This window comes from Hipposideros armiger, unplaced genomic scaffold, assembly GCF_001890085.2.
Source record: "Hipposideros armiger isolate ML-2016 unplaced genomic scaffold, ASM189008v1 scaffold_188, whole genome shotgun sequence".
NCBI lineage: Eukaryota > Metazoa > Chordata > Mammalia > Chiroptera > Hipposideridae > Hipposideros > Hipposideros armiger.
Genome location: NW_017731538.1, coordinates 1,613,905 through 1,640,476, shown reverse-complemented (window position 1 = coordinate 1,640,476; position 26,572 = coordinate 1,613,905). Strand labels below are relative to the sequence as shown.

The following is a 26,572-nucleotide window of genomic DNA, read 5'->3' as shown; positions in this document are numbered from 1 at the left end:
TGAAAAATGCTTAAAACAGGGCCTGCCGTGTAGTAATTTCTCAGTATGTTTGTGATGATGAAAATGAAGATAATGGTGTTGATCAGTGGCCCGGTCAAGCTGTTGGAGATGACAATACAGCAGGTCCTTCGTCATTTCATTACAACACTGATGAGATGCCATAGGAACTTAGCTCTTGTTTATATCAATTAGCCTGTGATAAAATTGGTTTCATTATGCTGTTTGCTTCAAGTTGCAGAACCTATTGACAGTGTTAAGTGAGGACTTTAATGGTCTACTGAGACATGAGGAAGAATGACCAGAAACGGTCTCTGCAGCACGAGGAAGAGACTAGGGGCTTAAACAGTAGCGAAATTGCTGACACGTTAGTTTCACTCGTGCGTCTTCTCTCATTTTCCAAACAGTGGGATTTAGCTGCTTGGTCTCAGAGCTAGAGAGAAAGCAACTTGAGATCGGGAAGGCAGGGACGGTCTCTTTCAGGAGGAGACATCTCAGCTGAGGCCTGATATCAAGTAGTTTTTTATAAAAAAGCCTTTTATATACTGTGGTACGGAGTATGGACCTTCCCCTTTCATCCTGAGGAAGCTATTCGTAGTTTTTAAGCAAGTGCTGATTCTGTGTGGAGGACATATTGGAATATGATGAGATGGAAGTTTTGAAGACTTTCTAATAGTTCTGGAGGATCCAGGACAAGAGGAAGAAATGGCCTCTCTCTGATGTCCAGTGCTGCCCTTCAGGTGGCAGATGACTGGAAGTGTGAAACGCAGAAAACGTTCTCAGAGGGTCTTTCAAAGGTTTTTAGCTCTGCCTGCCCCTGTGCCCTCCTCACCTCAAACTCTCTCTCTCTCTCTCTCTCTCTCTCCCTCTCTCTCTCTCTCTCCCTCCCTCTCTCTCCCTCTCTCTCTCCCTCCCTCCCTCCCTCCCTCCCCTGCAACACACACAGGTGGCCTAATAGACGAGCTACAGTTTTGATGCCTGCATACATCCCCTTAGGCAATAATCATTGAGTCCCTAATATATGAGGCCTTTCTATTTTTCTCTGATTCTCACTCTGGTCTGACTGTGGCCCATGGGCCAAATCCAGTCCATTGTCAGTGTTTTTATAAATAAAGTTTTACTGAAACATAGACATGCTTATTTATGTATTGTCCTGTAGCTGATTTCACTTTACAGTGGCCTAGTTGAGTAGTTGCAGTAGAAACCATATGGCCCACAAGCCTGAACCATTGGGTTGTCGGAAAAGTCATGAAGTATTTTTCTATGTTTTTCGTTGCAAAAATGTGTCATGACTTTTCCGACAACCCAATGTTTATACTGGCCTTTCACAGAAAATGTTTGCCCTGGTCTAAACAAGCAACTCTTGCTGGTAGGAAGGAGGGAAGGGACTCAGTAACGTCTAAGGAGATTATGTCTTTGGAGAAATTGTCTTACCTGGTAAATGACCAAAACTTTTCCTAAACTAGGATTGTCTTTACTCGTTGTTACTTTTCAGTGCTTATGATACAAGAGGAGGAAGATACGATTAATCAGGGACAGCTGCTTTGGAATTGCTGATCTAAAGGAACTTCTTCATTGTTGGGAATAGAAATTTTAAAATGATATATGGGGTTAAAATACTGGCTTTGCTGACCTAGGTGCAAAAGTCCCTAGAACCAGTGAAGTTGAGGAGTGCTCTACATTTTTGTCATTTAACCAGAGAAGGAAAGAAAAAACCCAGAGCAATGTAAAGAGGAGATTTAAGTTTAAGGAAAGTAGAAGGCGAATTTGGTAGTAAATTTTAGGCCTTGAGGCCAGATAATCCTGTGAAGAGAAGCGTTCAGGGATATTAAGGATACGTAGCTAGAGCCCAAGATGCACTAGATTACATACAATTTTATTTGGGACCCACCCCCTCCATGCTCTTAAAGGTTGTTTTTCTGGCGGTTGGTGTATTGAGTAGCTGAGGGGATTGTGGTGGACGGTTTTGTGAATTACATCAGTAGGATTTCAGTTTCTGGCTGTTGAACTGATGACCAAGGGGATGGAATATTGGTTTTCTTTCTTTTTAATTTGTTTGTTCAGGAGCTACAGCAGAAAAGCCCTCTTTAGGCTAAACTGGGTGAGAAGTAGGGGTGGGGCATGTATATATGTATATGTGTGTCCTCAGTTTTTAAAACCTTCCTCTCCTCCAGGTTATCCTACCTATAAAGAAAAAGTAAAGAAAAGGCCTGGAGGCCGCCCAGAAGTGATTTACAACTATGTCCAAAGACCCTTTATTCGAATGTCCTGGGAGAAGGAAGAGGGGAAGAGTCGGCACGTGGACTTCCAGTGCGTAAAGAGTAAATCGATCACCAACCTTGCAGCAGCTGCCGCAGACATTCCCCAGGACCAGCTGGTTGTCATGCACCCAACTCCGCAAGTGGACGAGCTGGATATTCTCCCAATCCAGCCCCCTTCGGGCAGCAATGACCTCGAAGCTGACGCACAGAACCCCGTGCTGTGATGCTCATGTCCCCTGAAACCATAGCATGCTACTCTTCATGGTGCCGTCGCCCTCTTCCTCATTCTGCACTGCGAGGCCTCTCTTCATCGTGACGTGCACATGTTTAGGATGCAGCAGTGTGGGCTTTTTTAAAGACCAAAGGTAGCGGAATGGTTTTTTCAATGAGTACAACTCCAGCACCCGGAGGTTCCAGTTCTATAAATGTATTTGTTTACCAGTAAGTTTGTGAAATTGGTTCTTTGTATGGGGGACAGTCCTTTTTCACACACCTAGATCTTTTCAGAAGTCGTGGAAATTGGCAGCTGGGGTACTTTCCGTCTAGATTGATATTCGTCACACCCCAGACAAAATGCAGAATATTATATAGTTGCACTTTATAAATGGTGGTTAAATGGAACTGTTCAAGCCATTTTTATAGTTGTGATGCACAATATAACTTTGAAGTGCTTCTATCAAAGTATTCCTTCAGTGAAAGTGTATAGTTTACTGCCCATGATGAGCAAAAAATGAGTATTTATCATTGGGCTTCTTTGAATAACTAGAATGAGATTCAGTGCCCATATCTTGTCTTTTCAGTTTATCTTCAGTGCCGTTTTCACCCTGTCAGAGTAAGCCACATGCAGGGAGTGTGAACAGCAGGGGTGGTTTATTATCCAGTCTGCCTTACCCTTAATCTGTTCACAGATATTTATTTACTAATGATTGTTTTTCTTAAGAGTTATGGGATAGGAAAATGAAGTGTTTGCTCTTCATTTACTAAATGATTGTAAACTCGAGTTTTTCATCAAAATAAAATTTCATTGTTTTAATGTTTCTGATCAACTTTATAACCTTGACCATTTTTAGTCTCATAATTAGCAGAATTTCTGTCTTGATAGTGTCAGTATAACTAGAAAACAGTAGCTCAAAGAACTCCAGTTTCATATATGTGTGATGAGGCACTTAGATTCCCTACTAATTCTAAAATACTATAAATTCAAACAATGTTAGACCTGAAAAGAGAATATTTTCTCGTTCCACCTGATGTGAAGGGTGAAATACTTTTGCTAGGTCATACTGTAACCTTAATTTTCAGAGCCAATTTCTGACACTAGTTCGGGGCTTTTTCCATTGTACTGTGCTGCTCTGCTTAGCATATAATTCATACAAATGCTATTTTTTAATATTCTGTGGCCCAATTCAAGAAGGAATCAAAATATTTAGGTTTGGGTCACATAATGTTAGAAGCCATACAGCTGTGAGTAGTAGTGGAGAGGAGTTGTTATAGAGAAGCCAATTTGTTACATCTAATCTTGCATTTGTAATTTCAGAGGATTTGAATTTTGTATTTAAACAGTAACATCTTTGTTCTCAGAAATTAAAATTGCAACAATTTGGAGATTAACTATTTTCACAATACAGCGAAGCAGGGAAATTACGTCAGTCCCAGACTTGATAGGAAGGCCAGAAAGGTGTAAATGTCATTGGCATGGTCGTCCTTAAAACCTACTGTAGAAAATTGATGATCCAGCCTGTAGCACATAGGATTTTTTTCTAATTATTTGAAAAGTGAACAGTATTTATAGAACAAGGGAAACATTTATTAAAAATATTTAACTGTCTAATACATTATACTTTAACCCATATTTATAGTAAAGGATTCTTACAAGGAAGAATAAACAGCTTTATGATACAATTAGTATAAGAAATATCCACATGGGGATTTCTTTGTAGTGTAAAAACACCATACATCTGAAATGACCATTTGCATATAAAAGCTACCAATGATGCTTCTGTGCACAATGATTAAAAAATTCAACACAAACAGAATCCAAAATATACAATTAATGCAAGCTATCCACAGCTAGCCCAATAATCAATGATGAGGAAACACTGGAGCAGGCTTAGTTCCACTTTGTCTGAAGTTACACATAGTAAGATTGACTTGTATCAATGGCTCTGAGATGGCTTTTATGAAGACAGTACATAAAAGCTGTTCTCTCCTTACCCAGTAAGCTTCACAGACTGTAAAACTCCACCAGTAATGCACTTTGATACTGTAGTGTTGCTAAAGCAACATGTAGTGTTTACAGCGGCCATGGCAAGTCGCTAAAGTCCACGGGGCCACCCAGCCCAGCGTCTGCTTCCAAGAGGCTCATTATGACCGCCATTGCTGCTTCATCGTTACTGGGACTGCTGGAGCCTTGATCGTTGTCTATCATGTCTATGCCTATGTGAGGGTTGTCGCCTGTGGGAGAAGATGAAGACTGGTTGGTGGTGATACCACAGCACGCTTGCCTTTCGTAAGCAGTTCCTAAGCGTACTTTTTTTTATTATTTTTTTAAATTGAGGAACAAACAGTGTGTTTTTCCAGGACCCATGAGCTCCAAGTCAAGTAGTTGTTTCAATCTAGTTGTGGAGGGTACAGCTCAGTGGCCCATGTGGGGATTGAACGGCTTGGTGTTTTGAGCACTGTGCTCTAACCAACTGAGCTAACCGGCCACTCCCTAAGCGTACTTTTATTTTTATTTTTTATTATTTTTAAAAAGATTTTATTGGGGAGTTAGGGGAGGGGAACAGCGCTGGGGATCAGAACAGGGAAGGGGAACAGACAAGTTGCTGTCTTTGGTTCTTCAGTCTAGTTATGGAGGACGTCGCTTCACTGGCCCATGTTGGTATTATCATTGCTCTCTTCCCGGGTGAGGCAGTTGCTCACCGGCCACTGGACGGCAGCTCACGCTGGCTGCTGGCTGCTGGCCGCTCACAGTAGCTCACGGCAGCCCAGCTCCAGGTTGAGCTGTTGTTTACCATCTTAGCTGTAGAGGGTGCAGCATCACTGGCCCTCATGTGGGACCTGAACCGGGGCCCTGCTGCTCAGAGCTGGCGTCCCAAGCCAACTCCTAACCAACACAACCAACACGCCACTCTGCCAGCCCCCTAAGCACACTTTTAATAAGCTGTGCTTAACAGTAGGGTGAGAAGGCTGAGAGAGGCTACCTTTGGGGCTGCATTGCCATATGGTTTTTAACTTAGAAGTTTTTCAGGGGGAAGAAACCACTTTTTAGGAACAAAGTGCTTAAAATTCATTAAAGATTAAAAGCATTTGCGTTGATCTCATTTTAATATTCTGATATAACCAATTACAAAGAGAGTTATAGAATGAAAGATAAATAGGAAGGTAGAGATTAGGGAAAAAAGATCTAGAAAGATAAGAAAAAGGTGGGGTGGGAGAAGCAAACTCTTCATCTCTAAATGACTTTTAATACCCTCTGAAATGCTTATTGATCACCCCTCTAGGCTTTATCTCTGAACCTTCATCCACTTTTCCTTTGAAGAGATTATATCCCAAGTGGTGGGAGAAACTGCCTGGGTCTGCTGCCTAGTCTGGACCTCTTGCGTCCATGTTCCATGGATAACCTGGGGCCTTCCACCAGAACTCAACGATTAGATTAAACTCAACCTTTAAACCTTTTGATGAAACAAATTTTAAACCTTTACTTTGTTCTTATCAAATTTATCTAGAACTAGCTTGTTTGGTATATTCAAGTTATTAAAACTGAGTTTGTGCCAGATGTCTGCAAGCTCATTGTGATGGAAATGAATAACAATGCCACTTACCAAGAATAGAGGAGCTATCAGAGTATGGATAACCTGGGTTCTCCTGAGCCTGCCCTGGCAATAGGCCACTGGAAGGAATGTCTGGAGTCCCTCCATTTAAAATCTACAAACAAAAGAGGTTTGCACGTCACCAACAGTTTCAGTAAGTCTCATATGCAGTGTCACCAAGAAAATGAAGCTTGTTGAAATTGAAAGGAGGAAGGTGGGGGTCGGGGTGGGGAGCTTCAAATGGCTTCAGTGTCCTATTAGGTTAATTCAAACAAGAAACTGTTAAGAATGGTTACAGTAAGGGAAAAAGACTCTCCCCAAAACTATTCTTTTCTCTTCATTAGGTTCGGCCAACGCAGGCAATTTAAAGGCTGAATAAAATCCCTAGAGCATTTGGTCACCTTGGATCATGCTCACAAGGCCAAGGACTAAACCTTAATGAGCCTGGCCAGGCAGTTCCCCTATAAGGGAGTAAAACTTACCGCAACAAATGTTGCTGAGGAAGAAATAGGGCTTGTTAACAAACTGAAGAGAGACAACTCTGAGTCACAAATGAACAACAAAACACTAGAAGTAAATTTCTCACCAGTTACATTACAGGTGCCAACTTCAGTAACCAGTGGTTAAAGTTCTTAAGATAGGCCACTGAGAGGCATTATCGTCATTCTTCAATAGCAGAACTCTCCTGTCTGCTCCCAGCCTCCTTCCCCTGGCTGAGTCTCATTATAGAAAAGAGTCTTTAAGAAGCATTTGGATGTAGGTAAGGAAACTGGTAGCTGCTTGGATTTTGGGAGAGGTAGTAATTTCAGTCCTGGCCAGTAGGTGGCATTGCAACTATCTCTACAGTTCAAGACTGAGGACTTCAAAGAACTTGTTTCTGTAGGCTATATTTATCAATATTTACTAATTGGAAGTTAAAACTAACAAATTTTAAAAATATAATAAATCTACTAACACAAATAGCATTTTAATGAAAAATACCTATTTTCCAAAACAACAAAAAAATTAGGTCATTGTTTTACATTTTTTAAAAATCAAATATCTGCCTTTGAATCTAACTGGATTCTCATATTTGCTTTTCCATTTAGTCTGTATAGATATGTTGTTTGATTGTAGTATATGAAAGAAATCTGGTCTCCCATAGACATGTAGTCGGAAAAGGGATGTATATTTTAATTGCTTTTTCAAATAATTGTGGTATTTGATATTACATCGAAACTCAGCAAGTGGAAATTTCTCAAAAGGTTAGCTACAGTGTGGAATCAAACCATTATCAATGAAATTTTTGTACTGTTATGTTAAAATTCATTGGTATACCTTGGCACTTAGCATGGACCTTTTTACTTCCGTAGGATTTTAAATCATCTTACACTGGTCATTTGGAAAATATTGGCTGTGGTGTTATTCAGATCTTCCAAATGTTGACATATTTCATTACAAAACATCACCACTGTTAATAAATATTACCTGTGTCATCAGAAATATATTTTAAGTTTCAGAAAGCTGTTGAGCTCAAAGGAGCACAAGTTTTGCAAGAATTCTAAATTTTGCTTGAAAGCTACTGGGTTGTCGGAAAAGTCATGATGCATTTTTGCAACAAAAAAGATGGAAAAAACACGTCATGACTTTTCTGACAACCCAATAAAATTTTATCATTGGCAACAAATACTGTCAGTTGTTTTCCTTGAAGTCACACATTCATTTCATTCATTTTCAAGAAAATGTACGCTAAATACCCAAGCCTGAATAGCTATGGTTTGCAATAGTAAAAATGGTGTCCTATGAAAAAAGCAGTTCGCTCAGCTTATCAACAGTCACACAAGAGCTCTTCTTGAGATAATCCGACTTCGATACTCAGCACCAGCGCTGTATGCATACTGCCCATTTTGTAACAGTATTAGAAAGATTTACTCAAAGAGTTTTTTTTTTAATAAAAGCAGTTCTTTTTACTGCTTCATTAAGGACATTCTTAAATGAAACCGTCTTTAAAATTTTTATTGCGAGTATATGGCGGTGAAAAACACGACTACTAGTACAGTTTGGTGCCACTGACCTGATTTTTGCAAAAACACCGGCAGTTTTACCCAACATTATTTTTGTAGTATTGGTTCACATATCAACACTGAGAAAAATAATGTTCTAGCATTATTATGAAAATAGTTTGGACTTCGCAGAGCCCTGAAAGGATCTTGGTCCCCCTCCCCTCCCAAAAACCCAAAAAGACCACCGACAGCATTTAGGGAACTGCTGCTGTATTTGAACCTGCCTTAGTGCCTCTGGATGTCCAGGCTCTCCCGCACCCCATGAGGCTCACCTAGCCTCCCCCTTTCAGCTTAACCCTGACTGAAACAACTGGTAGACTAAATAGCTCATGTTTGGATCTGCCACATTTGAAAGTGCCCAGGAAGGGCTGGAAGCATTGTGGCTTTGGTGTATTGTTTAATGCTGCTGTCATGTTTAACTCCATCTTGTTTAGACTGGTCTTATAAATCCTGCTGCTAAGGACTCAAGAGAATACATTCAGAATTTCTTCTCCCAGACCCACTTTTATAAGTCCAAAGAAAAGGAAAATTTTTTCACAAATGCTTCAGAAATTCTTGGGGCTTTGTAATGCAGAGGACACTCTTACATCTCCGGCAGTTGTTGGTGTCAAAAGAATCAGAAGTCAGAGAGACTGGAATTTAGTTTGGAACCATACTTAGTAACAAATGCTGGGCTAATCATTTAACACCTGGGAGCCTGGATTTTGTCTCCCTATAAAGTTGTGAGGATGAGAGAACATACATGAAAGTTCCCCGAGTAATATTTAAGCATTATACTGGAGTGTAACCTTACAAAACAGAATAGTAGGATTCTTGGTAATACCAGGAAATCAAGTGCCTAAAAGTTGAATTGAGAACTAGAGAAGCGGAGACCACCCTAAGGAGACAGTGGATCTAATATGGAGGAAGGACCTAGGGGTGTAAGAATAGAGCTAAGAGCACAGGCTACGGCAGGAAGTGGAGGGGTGTACATGGCCCAGACCATCTATCGATGCTATTTTCTGAGTCATTAACAAAGGCCTGGCACGTTCACATATTATCTCATAATGGTAGTTCATATGCAAAGATGCTGGCTGTCCCAACCTGTATGAGCGCCATTATAAAGGAAACGGGGGCTTAAAAATTGTACAGGATCAGAGCTAGCACATGGCAAAGCCAGGCTTCAAACCCAACCAAGTCTATCTTACTTTGACCATGCTCTTACTCATTAATCTACTGACTTTGAAACCTTTTGTGGGAGGAGCAAAACCTTAATTCAAGCAGAAACTTTTACAGAAGTTCATATATAAAAAAGAAGTAAAGCTGACCTGGTAGAAGCAGGAATCCTGACCTTCCTCTTCCTTCTCACCAGCTGACTTGCCCCATCCCACCTGGTGGCACCACAGCTCCTGGTAACCTGAGCCTCTGAACAGCCCAGGTTTGAAAACCTTTGTCCTGCTTTTGATACAGTTTGTGCCCTAGGAGTCCCATCTATGTAAATCACTGATTTCCTTTCTCTCTGTGTTTGTTTTGGGACATAGGAGAAGGAAGCTTTTATGTATAAAGATGCTGGCCCTTGGGACATCCTAAACTATATCACCAGCAGGCACTGTAAAGATATTTATGAGTTACAGTCAACATGGGCCTAGACTTGTAAATTCTCTGGCAAAAATGAAAGCGATGAGTGGTTTCTAAGCCCATTTATAGTGTAGTCTTCCCGCTAGCTTCTTCATGAAAGCTGACGATTGATAAACTACTTGTGCCCATGCTGTCACATCACAGGAAACCCAGGCGGTAGATCCCCAAGAACTCTGCAACTGCAAAAGCATGGCTTGCCTTCCAAAGCACCGCTGTTTCCACATCTGCACTAGACACTAATGATATTTTCTCCCTTGCAAACGGGCAGAGAACTAGGTAGTTTTCTGTGTGTAGTACTTACTAATCCTTCTCCCACGGGAGCTTGTGAATTGTTCCCCCAATGCAATGGACTGATGGCTCCCCATTCCTTAATCTCTTCCTGCCTTTCCCCACTCACGTGGAATGAACCCCCTAAGGATGTCAGCCAGCCACCTAGTTCTTTAACTATGCTCTGTACCTAGCCTCACCCAGATGCATTTCCTTCAAGGAGGAAAAAAGGTCCACGTGTTTCAGCAACCACAATTGTAATTATATACCGTCACCCCAACATTTCAGAACTTGGGCAAGATGCTCCCCAGATTAAGACGGGCCTCGGTCTAAGAGTCATCAGCCTTACCTTCTTGCCTCCTGGAGAAGAGGCATCAGGGGGAGGTGTACTTGTGATGTTCAGTGGGCTGGAGCCACAGCTGGAAGGTGATGACCCTCTTATCCTGTCAAGAGAGAAGAGGGGTCAGTTACATTCCTTTCCTTTTTTTCAGTGGCATGTGTGTGTGTTGTTGAGGGATGGGGGTGAGAAAAAGGATGAAGATCTAGAATAGGGATTGGCAAACTTGTTCTGTAAGGAGCCAGACAGTAACTACTTTGTCACAATGACTTGACTCTGCCATTGGAGCTTGAAAGCAGCCATAGACAATGCGTAAATGATGGGTGTAGCTGTGTCCAATAAAACTTGATTTACAAAAACAGGTGGTGAACTGGATTTATGCCATAGGCACCTGATCTGAAATGCAGGCCCTGGAGTCAGGCATCTCACTGACAAAGCCCTTGGATTAGGGTCTGGATTGCAGGTTCGAATTTCAAGGAAGTGGCCAGTTTCATTTCCTCACAGAATCCAGATATCATAGTTGGAGGAGACTTTAGAAGTTCAGCCTCTATGTTTGATACCATGAACTAGAATCCACAGCAAATAATTTATCCTCTTCTCTACAAACACTGTTAAGCTAGTGAATGCTCTTAGGAAATGAAGGCTCGGTCACACCTGGAAAGTAGCTGTGCAGTAACAGTATTAATAGTAGTAATCGTCTAGTCATCATCTTCTCAGGCACCAGGTGATTAAAAATGGGTCCGGGCCCTTCTCAGCTAGCATATTTCTCAGCATAGTAGGTTTACATGATAGACTTAGAACTGTAAATCCACATAAACCTGTCAGGCTGAAGGACTTCAGGAAAGGAAGCCATGGCCTGGCACCGAAGCTAGAGTTTAGATAGAGTACAGTGGCAGCTGTGTGGCCGCCAGACGCTTAGTTCCTACATGGATGAATGCAGCTTTCGGGTGCCCCGGGGACCCCTCCACTGCCCAGCAGTCTTTTGGCTCTTGGCCTGTACTGCCTAGTTCTGTAGATTTGCGATTGAACAAACTTGCTCTCTCCCAGGTCATAAGCTCTTCAATGGCAGGATACAGCTACCTACTGTGCACTCAGCACACACAGATGACTACTAACTAACTGCTGACTGAAAAGTTGCTGAATGTCTGCCACCTCGCCTTACATCTATGAAACCACTTATTTTCCCAGACTCCCCATCTTGGAATTGCCTTTTCATTGTTTCTTATCTTCAAGTCCTTAAATTACCGAGTCCTCTTTTGGATAAAATCACTGGAGGATGGGCCTCCTTCCTGGGTTAAGGCATGCTCACCTTCATCTCTTCCTATTTCAAGCCTGCTTTCAAACACATTTGGATACCTGGTCAGCATCGTACAATGAAGGGGGTCTTAACAATTTTCTTCCAGTCTAAACTGCTCAGCATCATTTCTTAGGATTCTTAGCCTTCTCCCATCATAGCTCTGTGACCCCTTCTTCCTACAAGAGGCTTTCTTCCCAGTTAGGTGGCCTGCCTCTTGGCCACCCGGAATATGCCACTCACATGCCCACTGCAGCATGCACCTGTATTTTCTAGAACAAATGCCCACTTTCCTCACAAACCCGAGTTTGGACCAAGTTCAAACCCTTCCTCCCTTGCTGGCTTCAGCTCACGTACTCTCCCTTTTTTCTATTATCATAAAATAGACTTCTCAGAGATTGTAAGATCCTTGGGGGGGTCTCGAGCAAAGCACAGGGAGTGCAGTGGCTGCTAAAAACCTGATTATCACGGCACACGCCCCCCACATCTCTTTCCTGAAGTAGACTCCAGCAGTCACGTCCATCATTCCTGTGCAGTTGGAACAGAACTGCTACCCACTGGGATAAGAGCCCCCTATGGCCAACTGGAAAATAAGTCCAGCCTCCAATGCTGACAGAATCCAGTGGCAGCAAGAACAGCAGTCACTGGCCCTTTTCCTATGGTTATGTTCCATTAAGTCTGCATTCCTCAGGGCCTGCTCCATGCCCCTCCCCACTCCCCAAATTCAAATGGACTTAGAAGAACTACTTCCCTCTCAATGACGCCTCTTAAAGACTTAGATTTGATTAATAATTTTTGAGCACTCACTATATGAACTTTCCTGAGTTCACTCACAATCCTAAAGCAATCCTTGGGAGATAGATATTGCCTCCCTTTTAGGGCTTAAGTCAACAGAGACCAAGGAGGTCAGTGAATCTCCTAAGCAGAGCCACGTAGAGGCCGAACCGGAACGCTGGTAAACTGCTTCCCTTCTCTTTCATATCGAAGTCCCGCCCAAGGGAGCTATTACTAGCTGATGTGTGTGGTCTCTGTTACAGCCCTTGGCAGCTTCTTGATTGAAAGAGGCTAATGCTTTGTTAAGGCCCAGATCTCTGGCAGTTCACAGCTCTACTCCTGTTGTCCTGTAATCCTGTAATCAGTCAGTGTTCATCCATCCTCACTGGGACGCTCCTTGAGTCACATACAAGGTCATAAGCAAGTTGATCCTCCTCACAAGTTCCGTTTAGCTCTGGACTGTTTGGGTTTAGCCTCTATTGAAGGCAGGATTTCTCAATCTCGGTACTATCGACATTTTGGACTGGACATTTTTTTGTTGGGGTGGGGCGGGGAGGAGGCTGTCCTGTGTACTGTAGGAAGTTTAGCAAGCAGCATCCCTGGTCTCTATCCAGGGAGGCTAAGCAGCAACCACCCACCCAGTTGTGACAACTAAAAATGTCTCCAAACATCACAAAACGTCCGGCGTTGGCGGGGTGGGGGTGGGGATGCCCTGGGCTGAGAACCACCGGTTTAAGGGAACAACTGGAGATATTACTTGCCTGTGGATTTCCATGATTTCCTCAGCAATCATTCTACCTATTTTTCCAGCCCCAGCCCTGGTTCCCCCTGGAATCCCTGGAACGGTGGGGTGGGTCCTCTTGGGTCCACCTACAACAAAGAAACCTGAGAGTGAGAAGGGGGAAGACTGAGGAAGAAATGCTATTAGGTGTTCAAACCAGTTCATCCCATCATCCACTTGAAGTTCAACCTTAGGGTTATGCCTTGAGAGACCTCAGAGCCATAGCTTGGCAGGAAAAGGCTCAGGTTTCCTTCCAGGGTCAGAGGCCAAAGGGTTGGCATGAAGCATCTAGTTGATACGATGGAGTACCACTGTGCCGCACAGAGACAGTCAGCATCCCTGTCCTCAGGGAGCTCACAGTCTAACAGGGAGACAGACAAAATGGATGATGGCTGGAGCAAGGTGGGATCAGCTTGACAGGGAAGTAGAAGGCAAAAACTCATCCAGGGCGAGGTGCGGCTTCCTGGAAGAGTTTAACTCTGAGCAGAGTCTTGACAGAGGAGTATAAATTAGCCTGGCAGAGAGGTAAGGAAGAGAAAGCATTCCAGGCACAGCAGCCAATATATGCGAGAGCACAGAGGCAAGACAAAACTTGGGGACTGCTCCAAGAAATTTGACATGAATGATGATGGAGCAGTGAGGCTGGTACCAATCCGATGATGAAGGGCCTTAGATGCCACACTAACAGATGTCGACAGGAGGTAAGGGGTCCCAAAGGCCTTTACACAGAAAAGGCACTGACTTCAATTTGGGTTATTAGAAAGGCCACTGCGTGGAGAATGAAGTATAGTGGAGGACGAGGGCGAGACTGGGGTCAGGAGGTTGTCTCCCATCACCCAGGCAACACATGCGGAGAGCCAAGTAGCATCAGTAGTGATGGAGAGGTTTAAGAGACAGAAGGGACAGGATTTCATGTTTAGATATAATGTGGGAAAGGTAGGAGTCAAGGTTCCCGGCTTAACCAACCAGATGGGGGAGCGCAGAGAATCCATTTGGATGCATTGAATTTCAGGTGCCTTTGGGGCTCCAGGTGGTTCTTTCCGGGGTGCAGGTGGAAAGACAGATCTGGAGCTCAGGAGAGAGGCCGGCTGTAGGAGTCCTCCATGGAGAGGGGTGGGGACTGAAACCATGCAAGCAGGGGTGATCCCGAAGGAGGACACATTGAGTGCAGAGAGCAGGGGTCAAGGCCGAGCCCTGGAAGGGAGCCCCACTGGGGATGGCACACACCCCAGTGCTGACAGACACCCTCTTCCCACTGCAGGAACCAGTGACAGTCATCAAAGAGCCCTTCACATCCCAGCCACTGGGCGACACAAAGGGAGGAAAAGCACAAGAGAAGCAAGGAGTTTGCTATGTGAAGGGCTTCCAGGGGGTCCAGGCAGTCTCAGGAAAGGCAAAAAACGAGTTCCCGGTATTCCAGGCTCACCAGCCAAAGGGAGGTGACTGAGTCCTTAGTGCTTATACCCTCGAGGCCTCCCGTGTTCCACAGAACATGGTGGCTTGGGACCCCGAATCCTTGGGGGGAGGGCCTGTTGGCTGTAAGCAGCTTCTCATGGGCAAGCCTTGATACCCCGGCCATGCACAGTTACCTTCTCCAGAGGTCAGCATGCTGTCCATGCTGTGCGGGGACGCTGTGAGCTGCAGGAAGGTTGGGTCCCCGCCGTCCAGGACGTTGGCTCTGTGAACATCCCAGCAATAAGGAAACGTGAGTCAGGCCTGCTCAGAATCGTGCACCTTTCACCTTGGCCAAGGTGTCCGGTGTCCACTCTGGACCTGGACAGGCCAGAAAATGAAGTGTCTGTCTGAGTGGCTCAGCAGGTCTATCACTGTTTGATAACGCGATGGCCAGCATTCCGGCCTGTGCGTGGCCTCCTGCCTGCCTGGGCCTCCCTAGTTCATGTGGGGTGCAGTCCAGCAGAGGATGACGGCGGCAGCCCACTGCCTCTGCTACTGGGCCTCCTCTCCTGCCGGCCTGCAGCGCACCCAGCCCTGCCCCTCCCTCAGCTCTACCCACAGGTAGGGGTCCGGACAGGTGGGGAGCAGGCCTGGCCAAAGAGGAGGTCCTTCCCGTCCCTGCTCACCTAGCAGGTGGCAGCTTTTGAGGTGGCATTCCAGCTGCCAGTGCTCGGGGCACCAGCCTGGTAGGCATGGATACCCACCCATCCTCAGCCGAGGCCAGTGTGAGCTGATGCCTGAGTGAGCCTTTCATGGGTTGCCAACCCTTCCCTCCAGAGAACAGCGGATGCCCAGTGTGCAAGGCCTGAGAAGTCAGAGGCTGACGGCTTTATCGGGAAGGAAATGCTGTTTCCTGGAGCAATTCCACAAGCGGGGGCCTGCATGGCATGAGAACTGAAGCTTGTCCTGTGTTAACAGCCCTTCTGGCCCCTGCCACTCCGGAGGCTCCCCAGGCTATTAGCAAGGTGGCATTAAATGACGTGATACTGGCTGTTGCCTGCACCCCCTTTCCCAGGTAAGGGGCCCAAGGCATGTCTCTTGAAGCGAGGGGACTTCTCATGATAGGAAAACCACTTACAGGACAACAGTGTTGGTTGAGACAATGTATTCTACTTCCTTGGTCCAAGGGTTCATGAAACTGAACCATCGACTCCGCAGTGTGATGAAAGAACCATCTTTGATTTTAAACTTATAGCAGTTGGTTGTAATCTTTTCTCTCGTCTGTAAAACTGAAAATGCAAAGAAGCGTGAACATCCTCGTTTCCTCAGACCAGTGCATTAAGCTCACCAAATCCTAAGTGCGCCCAGGCCCCAATGCCATCCCTCTTCAATAAGCCGAGGGCGCTGGCACTTCGGAGGCCGGATTGTTTCTGATTCAGAGCCTTTCCATTCATTTGTGAATCTGCCCCTATTTTCCAGAGTGTATGAAATGAAGGCGCCTGACTGCATTACAGACATCCAGCTGGAATCAGCTATGAAGCGACTACCCACAAACCAGAAGGCACTGTCCAAAGCCTGAGGGCAGCGCGGCATTTTTAGGACTTTCACCTACTCAAATCTATTCTTTTATGTAACAAACATGTCACAAGCACCTTTCGTGTGCTCTGGGGACAGGAGACAGGATATGACCCCTGTCCTCAGGACAGGAATGAGAGGCAGTTCTGCAGAGGAGGAGATCAGAGCCTCTGAGGGAGTGAGGAACAGCAGAGGTGCCTGAGCAGTGGCAGGGCCTGGGGCGGGGGGCAGGGAACAGCGAGATGGTCAGTGTGGCTGGAGCGTAGGGCCTCTGCAAGCAGGGAGGTGGGGTGAAGCTGAGGCGGTGGGCCGGGGCCAATCAAAGACATCTGGGCTGAGTCTGAGGGCAGGCTTTAAGCAGGGACAGGACATCAGGCGCGTTCTCTCGGGGCGTAAATGGGATAACTATGGAAGACAGAAGATGGACTGGGGCAGAAGGGAGCAGGGAGGCCTGTTAGGAGTCTACCACAATTAGGAGGTGGGCACAAGGGCCTGAACCAGGACAGTGGAGGTGGCACAAAGGGTCCTCTTTGGAAATGCACATCTGAGGTGAATGAACTGGTCTCGGGGATGATGAAATAAAGGAAGGGGTCAATACTGGTTTCCCTCTGAGGAGGCTCTATGTATGGCCGTGCCATTAATCAAGAGAAAAATACAGGAGGAGGCAGTACAGGATTTTATGGAAAAGAGGATCAGACCCATTTGGGCCATATTACATCTTTACGGGGTCTAGGTAAACCTGAACAAGAGCCGCCTTCCAGAAACTGCCCTGGCCTATGTACAGAGCACTGCTAGGCAGTCAGGGTGGGTTGTCTGTGAGGGGACAGATAGGGCTTGGACATCGGCTTCCTCTCCTCACAGATGTTTCTGCCTCAAGCCTCCTGGGCTGGCCAACTCCCACGTCACTGGGGGCAGATTTCTCTGGAAGGTTCCAGGGACTAGCCTAGAAGCAGGGGGACACTTTAAACTTAAGACCCTTTGTACAGCCCAGCTTACCTTGCCTATGACATTCTGCAAGATGTCCTATGTCATCTTGGTGAAAATATTCATAACATGATGTGCCTAGAAGTTCTTGTGGTAAATATGCCAAAATAGCTGTTGCCCTAAAAGGGAATATTAAAAAAAAAAAAATCCATTCAGACGATTAACAGTATCTCTGCAATGGATGAACCCTGCTACAGTCAATGAGAACAAGGTCAAAGCTGGGTGGGTTTCCAGAGGGCCTACTATGTGGATATATATTTGTACTGGGGTTTAGAGTTCTAAACTAATACCTTGTTTGCAAGCATAATTTGTTCTGGAAACAAACTACTCGTATTGCAAGACATCACTTCGTTTACCACATTAAAATGTATTAGAAATGTTTGCTCGTCTTGCGGAATACTCACAACCCACGCTACTCGCAATCCAAGGTTGTACTGCATTTGTTTCATGCAATTGAATTAAACTAAGGCTATAAAAACAGAGGGAAAGAAAGCAAATCAGCCTTTCAAGGGGATTGTTATCATAAGAAATCTAATTTTAGGACATTTAAAAATGGTAACTATATTACAATAGTTAGATAAAAATGTGGTAGAACTCTAAACCCCAGTACAAAACTCCTCCATTTACTGCCTACATTTTTTCAGGGTAACCAAACTGCAGAAGCTCCACCAGCAGGGGCCACGAGAACCTTGAAAAATGGCTGTCTTCTATTCCAACATTTAGTGACTAGTTCTAGTAGCCAGAAAAATTATTAGCCTGTGAATATTCTCAAGGAGGCAGCAGAGAGCAGTGGAAAGCTGCGACATCTGGGTTCTTAGCCCAGGTCTACGACCAATTAGTGTGATGCCTGGAGGAGGCCAGTCTTCAGGTGGGGCCTCGGCTCTTCACCCATAAAACATGCGATTGGACGAGGTCAGCGATGTCCAACAGGACTTGCTGCGATGATGGAAATGTTCTATGTGTGTGCTACATGTGGCTACTGAGTACCTGAAATGTGGCTCATGAGCCTGAGGAATTTAACTTTTAAGTTTAATTGATTACATTTAAACGTGAACAGCCATATGAGATTACCACAGCCAGTGACTGCTGTATGGGATGGCTCAGGACTGGATAATCTTTTTCAAGTCCCACATTCCAGAATTCCAATCTCAGTAATGGTCCTGGAACCACATTCCATACATTCAGATAGCATGCTATGCCTACTATTTCTCTCTGGGCTAGGGACGTCAAACCACCCTACTAACTGTCTCTACATGCCAAAGAATGTCACAGATAAGATCTCCGTATTTATGATGATGATAGTCTTATGGGTCTCTTTTTTTTTAGCAGAGATTCCCATCACTTCCCTCTCTTTTTATTCTGAGAAAAGCCAGCTGACAGCCAAGTCTTCTCTGCTTTACTCAGAGTTGAAAATCCCCTACCATTGTTATTGTTCAAAGGTAACACACAAGACTCTTACCTCTGGTCTACAAAAACAAACTTCCCATCTATTGCATGCCGAGAAACATATTCCATCGACTTCACCCTGATCTCCCCGTTCACCGGCTGTGGAACCACGTGAGAGTGCAGTCGTCCTATTGCGACGAGGCAGCTGAGGTTACACCCTTCGTTGTCTGGTTCATTGTCTTCATCCAGCCCCATCTTTGTGGGTGGCCAGCTTTTCAAATAGCCTGTGCTGTGGATTGTGCAGAAGCTTTTTCGATCTGCTAGAAAGCAAAGTCCATGGTTAGTGTCAGTGTGGCTTTGGGGTATGGAGGCATGGGCTGGGATATAAGTACGGAGTCAAAAAATTACAAACAAAGCCTTACTCTCAAGAAGTGAGCATCCAGCAAGAGAGGACAGAAAAATAGCTATCGGTGTTACCTGTGCTTAACAGGAGTATCTACTGTAAATCTACCTGGGGAAAGGAAGGCTGTCCAGAAAAACAAAGGAGGAGGTGGATCAAGAAGGATGCACGCTGGCTAATGTGCAAAGGTTGAGGAGGCGCCGAAACATATTTCGTACCAGAAACGGCAGAGAGCTCTGTGCAGCTGAAGTGAAAGGGAGGTGACTGAGGTAGGCCTGGAAAGGCAGGCTGGGGCAGACTGCAGGGGCCTTGGATCGTTTGCTAACTGTTGTGTTAGCCTTTTTCTGAGAGGAAATGGAGAGCTTCCAGAGGTAGGTTAAGTGCGGAAACAGCGAAATCAAATCAGGGTTTGGATGCTCTGAAGCGGAGCGATAGGTGAACTGGAAGAGAGTGAAACCCGGGAGGAGGACTGCACTCAGGCTGTGCAGCGAGGGGGAGGAGGAGGGAGGGAAGGAGGCAGGAGCAGGTTCTGAGAACTGTTAGGATTTGGTGTGACGGCCCTGGTATTCAGCACGAAAGAAAGAAAATGAAGGTGACTCCAACATTTTTGGATTGAGTGGTTGCTGGTACAGTTCACTCACTCAAGGAAGAGAGTATGTTTTAGAGAGAGGGAGAAAGATTTCACTTTGGGACATATTAAGCAGGGAGTACCTTTGGATTCCAATAATAAACAAATCCTTACTGAGTGTTTACCAAGCACCACGTCTGTGCAAGTTACTAGGAAAATGTGGAAAACCAGTCACATTGAGGATGTTGAACTTTTCTTCAGGAGCAATGGGAAACTGAAGGGTTTTAAAAAGGGAATGGATGAAAAGATTTGATTTTAAACAGATCACTCTGGCTGCTGTGTGGAAGGATAGGAGTGTGAGGAGCCTGCTTTACCAGACCTGGGGAGAGCTGAGTGTATCCGGGATCTAGTGACAGTGGGAAATGTGAAGATGGATAAACATAGTTCAGGCAACCTCTGCACAAGGAATTCATCACGGCAGGGCTTCGTAACGGGTGGGGAGGCAGGGGTGAAATGGGGTGAGGGTGCCTCCCAGGCTTCTGGTTGTACAACTAGATGGATGGTGGTTTACATTTTAGTTTACTATTTGTCTTTGCTGCCATTTACATCAAGGAGAAGCTCAAGTGGTTCCTTTTCTATATATCATGTTGGAGATGCCCTTAAAATATTGGGCTGTCAGAAAAGTCATGACGTATTTTTTCTGGTTTTCGTTGCAAAAATGCGTCATGCCTTTTCCGACAACCCAATAGCTAAGCAGGTAGATTTAATAAGCAGTTAATGTATGGATCTGGAGTTCAAAAGAGAAGTCTGGGCTAGAAATATAAACTGGGAAGCTGTTGAAATATAAACAGCATTGAAAGCTAAGGGACTCAAGTAGAGATATAAAAGAGAAGGCGGCCCAGGACAGAAGAGGAGCCAGCAAAAGGAACCAGGACGAGAGCCTGGAGTGACTGAGGGTGGGGGAGACGAGGAAAATGCAGTCTCATGAAATCCTAGGGACGTGAACACTTCAAAATGGAAGAAAAATGAAAAGTGACCATTGCATTTAACGTGAAAGTCGCTGGTGAATTTAGCAAGGGCAATTCTGATGGATTGGTGGGTCACTCAAGAGGCAGTTAGGATTGTGGCTAAGAGTCTTCTTTCCCAAGCACATTAAAAACAACAAACAAACAAAAAAGAAACAACAGAATTTAAGCAGAGGAACCCTTCCCAGGAATCTCTGTCATCATGACAGCACATCAGGGCTTTCCAACGCTCCCTGCTCCCAACTGCCCCGCGTTGCAGGTGGTGGGGATGGTACTGTCGTGGGTGGAGTCCGGGGACCACTGCTCTGGCCAGCGAGCAACCTCTGAGCCAACACCCTGCTGAGAGCGGCCAGTGGACAAAGTAGGCCTCTTCTGTCATAGCATTTTACACAACTGCTAAATGGTTACCTTTTTTCTTGGAGCAGGTGGAGGGGAAATCCTTGTCTTCAACCTTTACTGAAGGCCTGTTACACTTCATCCTACAGAAGAAAGAACGCCGTGCTCCAGAACATAATCGAGATGGCCCAGGGGTTATATCTGTTTTAACTGGAAGTCCAGCTGCAAATCAATACACAAAACGTGATAAACCGAGGGTAGTGTTGTCTGTCAGGAGGGGGAGCGTGACCGTGAAGAAAGCCTTTTCGTTCCTGCCTCACTGTTTTATAACGACGACACGAGAATAGCATTTCTCCTGAGTTTAGGCCTTAAAAGACGCAGTGTTGATACAGGTGTGCTGTCAATCTGCAAATGTCTAGGTCACCTAGAATGCAGCCACTGGATGAATGGATTAGGTGCTCTGGGGGATAAAAAGAAATACAGTGTGGGGTTCCTGTCCAGGAGGAGCTCGAGGCGAGACGGGGAAATGGAAGTTCCCCATGAAAAGATTAGTAATAATACAAGGGGATGTACGACTATGCCAAGTGAATGGCAGAGACAGCCGGTGCTTCCTAGAGGAAAAGAGCTTGGGCTGGGACTCGAAGGATGGGCATGATTTGGGTTCTGAAATGGAAAGGAGGAAGCTGCCTTAAGTCCTCAGTCCAGACCCCCGGGCCCCATTCTAGATCTGTGCTGTCCAGTTTGGTAGCCACTAGCTACATGCAGCTGTTGAGCCCTTGACATGTGGCTATTCTGACTGCAGTGTGCTATAAGTGTGAACGCACGCAGGATTTCAAAGACTTAGTACCAAAAAAAAAAAAAAAAGAATGTAGAAGATCTCATTGTGGATTGATCGGGTTAAATAAAAGATAGTATTAAAATTAATTTCACATTTGTTATGTTTTTAATATGGCTACTGGAAAATTCTAAATTGTGCATGTGGCTCCTACTTGTGATTTGCATTGTTTCCATTAGACCGTGCTGTTCTAGACCCACTGAATGAATCTCTGAGGGAGGAATGTGACTGTGGTCCTGACAGAAACGCGGCTACTGGTCAGTGCAGACACTGTGCTGCAGGTTACGTGTGGGGTAACGCGCACCCCACCGCCCAGCACAGCAGCGACCATTAGGGCTGAGGCCATTGCCTGGGACTCCTCCTGAGGCCCCCCCCCCAACTCCCACATTGCTGCCTCAAGGATCTTCCCCAGAAAGCCCACTGGATCCTGTCCCACCCGGCTCCGGCCCTTCACTGTGTCCCGATGGACAAAGTCTTCGTTTTGCAGCCCTCTCCGTCCCTGCACATTTTGTTCCAGCAGCACCAAGCAGGCCCCACGGCAGGCGTTCCACCTATGCACCCGCACACAAATCATTTCCTCTGCTTTTTTACTCCCTTCATCACCCAGCAAATATTAATTCATCCTTTCAAACCCACCTCAGTTGTCTCCTGCTCGGTGATGCCTGTCCCCACGCCTACAGGAGAATTAATCATCTGTTCTCCATGCCTGGTACTATTCCTATGCCTGTACCTGCTATGCAGAGAGCTAGCTGTCTGCCTCCTTGTCTCCCAGACTATATAGTAAGAGCCTGAAAGGTAGGGACCAAACACCATTCATCGTTTTCTCAACAGATCACTACACGTTGCCAGGGCCAGACTGTAAAGGACAACAGGTACCAGAAACTGCACTTTTAGGAAGAAGAGGAGTGAGTTAATGAAAAGGCTGGCTTAAAGGAGGTTCCTCCAGGGGTATTTCCTTCCAATGATTAAAATCGGGGCTTGGAAGCAGAAAACTAGTTAGGCCATGACTGCTCTGGGCTGAGGTGAATACCAACACATATTGTGCTTACTATGTGCCAGGAACTGTCCCACATGTTTATGTATGTTAGTGTATATGTAGTCCTCACAATAACCCAATGAAATAGATACTATTTTACACATAAGGAAGTTCAGGCACAGAGAGGTTAAGTAACTTGCTCAAAGTCACACAGCTAGTAAATGGTGAAGCCAGGATGTGAACCCAGCAATCTGACTCCAGAGTCTCCACTCTCTTAACTGCTAGAGTGCACAGCCTCCCACTGTACTAATGAGAAGGCTCCTGGGGTCTCACATAGGAGGCACGGGAGGGGATGCAGGAGCAGGAAGCTGGGGGAGAATGTGAACATTGGTTCCACGGCTGTAAGAAGGAAGCCAGGAGGGGGAGCCAAGCTAATGAGGGACCACTTTGGTCAAAGAAATGTCAGATTAATTCACGTTTTCTTACTTTCATGAGGCTGCTTGTATGCAACTGAGATAAACAGAGGTGATTTTTTTTTGGGGGGGAGCAAATCAAACTGGTGTGAGCTCTTTAAATTCAGAAGCATACAAGTGGGACTTTCTAGATTCTGAAAAAAAAAATGCCTAAAAATCAGAAAGAAATCAAAGTAGCTGTTTTACCTCACAGTGAATCTGGACATTGAGTTTTTCTTCTTTACATAAAACCAAAACAACCACAAAGGAATGTGCATAATTCCATTTAGCCAACGATGGCACCTGCGACCCGGCTAAGGGCAGAGGTGGGAACCCAGAGGCTGAGACAGACCCGGGCGCACATTCCGCCATCTTCGCGGGAGCGCTCAGGTCCGCCTGGGCTGTGGAAGAAGCAGCGGCTCTCCCTCTACTCACTTTTTGCATCTATGAGCCGCTCCCGGGGTGCAGTGTCCGAGGAGGAGAGCTGTTCCTTGACTTTGGCGATATCTTTAGGATGCAGGTAGTCAAACAAACTTTGACCAATCAGGTCATTCTGTGGGGATGAAACGTTAAAAATGACAAGTGAACAATGGCATGTGGACTATAAATTATTCAACAAGCGCTCTGCCTTCAGTACTTGTTGGGAAATACAATTCTCCTCATAGCAGCTATGTATACATATATTATCTAGTGATCACAAGGGAAAGTTCAATTAAAGCAATTTCTATTTCAAAGCAGAATTCAGCTTTAGACTTTTCCTTTGATTGTATGAAGGTCCAGAGAATTCATGCTGTAAAATTTTAAGCATGAGAATTCCAAATATTTCATACGTGAATATGTACACTCTGCCAACATATATAGACAATGAACGAGACATCAGGAGTTTGGTTTTGACAACACACAAGGGAAAAGGGGCTCAATTATAGAAATAATTCAGCTGTGTGTATTCCTTTTTATTTATTTATTTCTGATGCCCACAAAGTCCTTCTGCGCCCTGAGGAGGGCAGTGGTAGGGCATGGGCTCTGCCTCTAGCTCCATTAAGTATCTCTGTTTTCTAGCAAGTTGGGTCGTCCCATGTGCCTCAGCAGCCTAATCTGTTAGAGGAGATAATAAAACTTCCTCTATACCTTTCCTGTGAGACAGACCCAAACACTTGGGAAAGCATTCAGTTGACATTAATTCTAATTAATATAAATGTTATTTTGACTCTTCAATTCTTCTGCCTTACCAAGTATTCATGCAAACACCAGCATGTGGAATGAGTGAAGGAATGAATGAGTTGAATGCATAAAAACTCTAGGGATGGGATAGATTAAAAGCTCTGCTCTAGAAGCTTTCATCAGTGTTTATCTTATTTCATCCTACAAATAATCATGAAAGGTATAGATTATTATAATCAGGAAGCTGAGGTTCAACAGAAGTAACGTGACACGTTATTGCAAACCCATCATGGGTGGGTTCCCAATTTCCCTATTGTCTGGTTTTATCTGCCTATCCTTCTTCCTTGTCGACAGCCCCCCTCACCCGCCGCCCCCACCCCATAGTTACAGGGTATTTATTTTTCGGCAATAGGAAAGTTATAGAGCTGTTGCTAAGATCAGAGTCGAACCTTCCAAATGGGGGAAACATGGGACATATTAAAAGATTTTCTAGGTTTAAATTCATTTCTCTGGTTAAGAAGAATTTTCTGGAAGAAGAACTGGGTGGGGGGACATCATAAGCATTTCCACGTGACTGTACCCTATAATTATTCTGAGAAGTGGGGTGAGCGTGGCTGCGTGTGGCGCCCACCAGTGGCAGGAGCATGAGCAATACCTGGCTGTAGTTGAGAATCTTGAAGACAGACTCTGAGACAAAGAGTATCTTCCCTCGGTCACATCCTACGACAAACAAAAATCCATCTGCTGCCTAATCAGGAGAAATGAATAATCAATTTATCACACTTTAAGAAACATGACTTGTAATCACTCTGATCGCAAATATGGATTTGTTTCCTACATATCCAAAGCACAGGGCTGCTCTCACTGACAGTTTCACAGGAGTCCTGAGAACAGGACGCTTACAACAAATGCCGTAGGAGGAAAATACAATTCCCTCCACAGCAGCCATGTACACATATCATCTAACGATCACAAGGGAGAGTCCAATTATAGTACGTTCTATTTCTCGGCAGAATTCAGCTTGAGAATTTTCCTTTGATTGTATGAAGTTCCAGAGAAGTCATATTTTATTGCTTTAATCATAACAACCTTGTAGAATCATAGACTCTGAGGCTGGAAGGATCTTTAAGATCAGACTCCCCTCTCCATGATCTCGGCTGTACTCAACTTGACCACCGTTCACAGGAAGTTCTAGAACAATAGTTCTCAGCATGTGGAGTCACATTTTTGTTTTATGCTGATCATCTGGAGGGGGGCTGTATCACTGGTATTGTTGGAACCTCCGCTGTATCCCCGCTTCTGCCCCGAAGGGATCCTAACGTACACAGGGTTGAGAACTACTGCTCTCCAATATTATCCTTTGACCCCAGGCTGTTTGTTTCTAAGTGAGACAAAAAGAGTAAAGCAAAAAACAGCCCTTAGGTTCTTTTTACCTCTTCTTCACTTTAAATACAAGTAAAAATCTAAAGTGCCCATAAAGACAGGTATAGAGACAGGACGATATGTGTTAGGTAGACTGAAGCAGGTAAGTACCGGACAGCTTACCATATTTCGTCTGTACCTGAATCCTACCCAGATTATTTTCAGATGGACAACCACTTAACTCCTGCTGGGGTCTTCCTACCAACGGAGGGTGCTCCCCACTCTGTCATGTACTCGCTCTCATACTCAGCGCCCCCAATTCCAATGCACAGTGGGTCACTATCTTACTTGATTCACTAGTGCTCAGTCTGCTCTTTGGAAAAACGGAGAAACTCCATTCCCTTTTCCACAAAAGAGCCTTTGGGATATCGTTTTAATTCAAAGAACTAGGAAATGAATTCATGTGCCAGGAGGTTAAGGAATGGTGCCTGCACTTGTGCGGAGATAAAAGAGGTGAGTAAGAAAGGGAACAGGATCACTATTGCTGAGAGAGAACCTGGCAGGCCCTCCCAGCCAGAAGTGAGCTAGGAACAAGTCTCTCTGGAGTCAGGCCTCTAAGTTGGCCCAGGGGCCAGGAATGACGGTGGAGGGGAAGCGACTTTCCAAACACCATCTGCTGGAGCCTCATTCTGTCAAAAAATCAGGTATTAATAACTTCCTCATTTGCCTTGCAGACAATCTTATGTGTAACAAGAGAAGCGTTTTTGAGGCTTTTCACTGAGGAAGTGACGTGGCATAAAAAGTACCTGGGAAGAAGGTGACTGACATCCTGACCTCTGGGAGGAGTCAGGCCTGAACTGACCACACGAGCAAAGCCGATTTCAACACATCCAGGGGCTCCGAAGGCCAGTGAATACAGTCAGTATGAGGGAGGCTCA

At 45.0% G+C, this 26,572-nt stretch overlaps 2 protein-coding genes across 16 annotated transcripts in view; one reads left to right on the top strand and one right to left on the bottom strand.

Annotated features, from left to right (window-relative positions):
- BTBD10 (BTB domain containing 10) overlaps positions 1 to 3,309 on the top strand; it is a 69,766-nt gene extending 66,457 nt beyond the window's left edge. For 6 of the 8 annotated variants that reach the window (XM_019652844.1, XM_019652842.1, XM_019652843.1 and 3 more), the window contains one exon: positions 2,172 to 3,309. In XM_019652844.1, the coding sequence (XP_019508389.1) occupies positions 2,172 to 2,482 (311 nt within the window). In that variant the 3' untranslated portion in view covers positions 2,483 to 3,309. The remainder of the gene's footprint in view (positions 1 to 2,171) is intronic. The other 2 variants (XM_019652849.1, XM_019652846.1) reach the window with 1 other exon arrangement.
- BMAL1 (basic helix-loop-helix ARNT like 1) overlaps positions 3,012 to 26,572 on the bottom strand; it is a 97,542-nt gene continuing 73,981 nt past the window's right edge. For 5 of the 8 annotated variants that reach the window (XM_019652831.1, XM_019652835.1, XM_019652833.1 and 2 more), the window contains 11 exons: positions 24,928 to 25,020; positions 23,547 to 23,664; positions 20,921 to 21,070; positions 18,593 to 18,839; positions 17,146 to 17,252; positions 15,713 to 15,863; positions 14,769 to 14,857; positions 13,160 to 13,268; positions 10,343 to 10,436; positions 6,080 to 6,182; positions 3,012 to 4,709 (listed from right to left, as the gene is read on the bottom strand). In XM_019652831.1, the coding sequence (XP_019508376.1) occupies positions 4,549 to 4,709; positions 6,080 to 6,182; positions 10,343 to 10,436; positions 13,160 to 13,268; positions 14,769 to 14,857; positions 15,713 to 15,863; positions 17,146 to 17,252; positions 18,593 to 18,839; positions 20,921 to 21,070; positions 23,547 to 23,664; positions 24,928 to 25,020 (1,422 nt within the window). In that variant the 3' untranslated portion in view covers positions 3,012 to 4,548. The remainder of the gene's footprint in view (positions 4,710 to 6,079; positions 6,183 to 10,342; positions 10,437 to 13,159; positions 13,269 to 14,768; positions 14,858 to 15,712; positions 15,864 to 17,145; positions 17,253 to 18,592; positions 18,840 to 20,920; positions 21,071 to 23,546; positions 23,665 to 24,927; positions 25,021 to 26,572) is intronic. The other 3 variants (XM_019652834.1, XM_019652836.1, XM_019652839.1) reach the window with 1 other exon arrangement.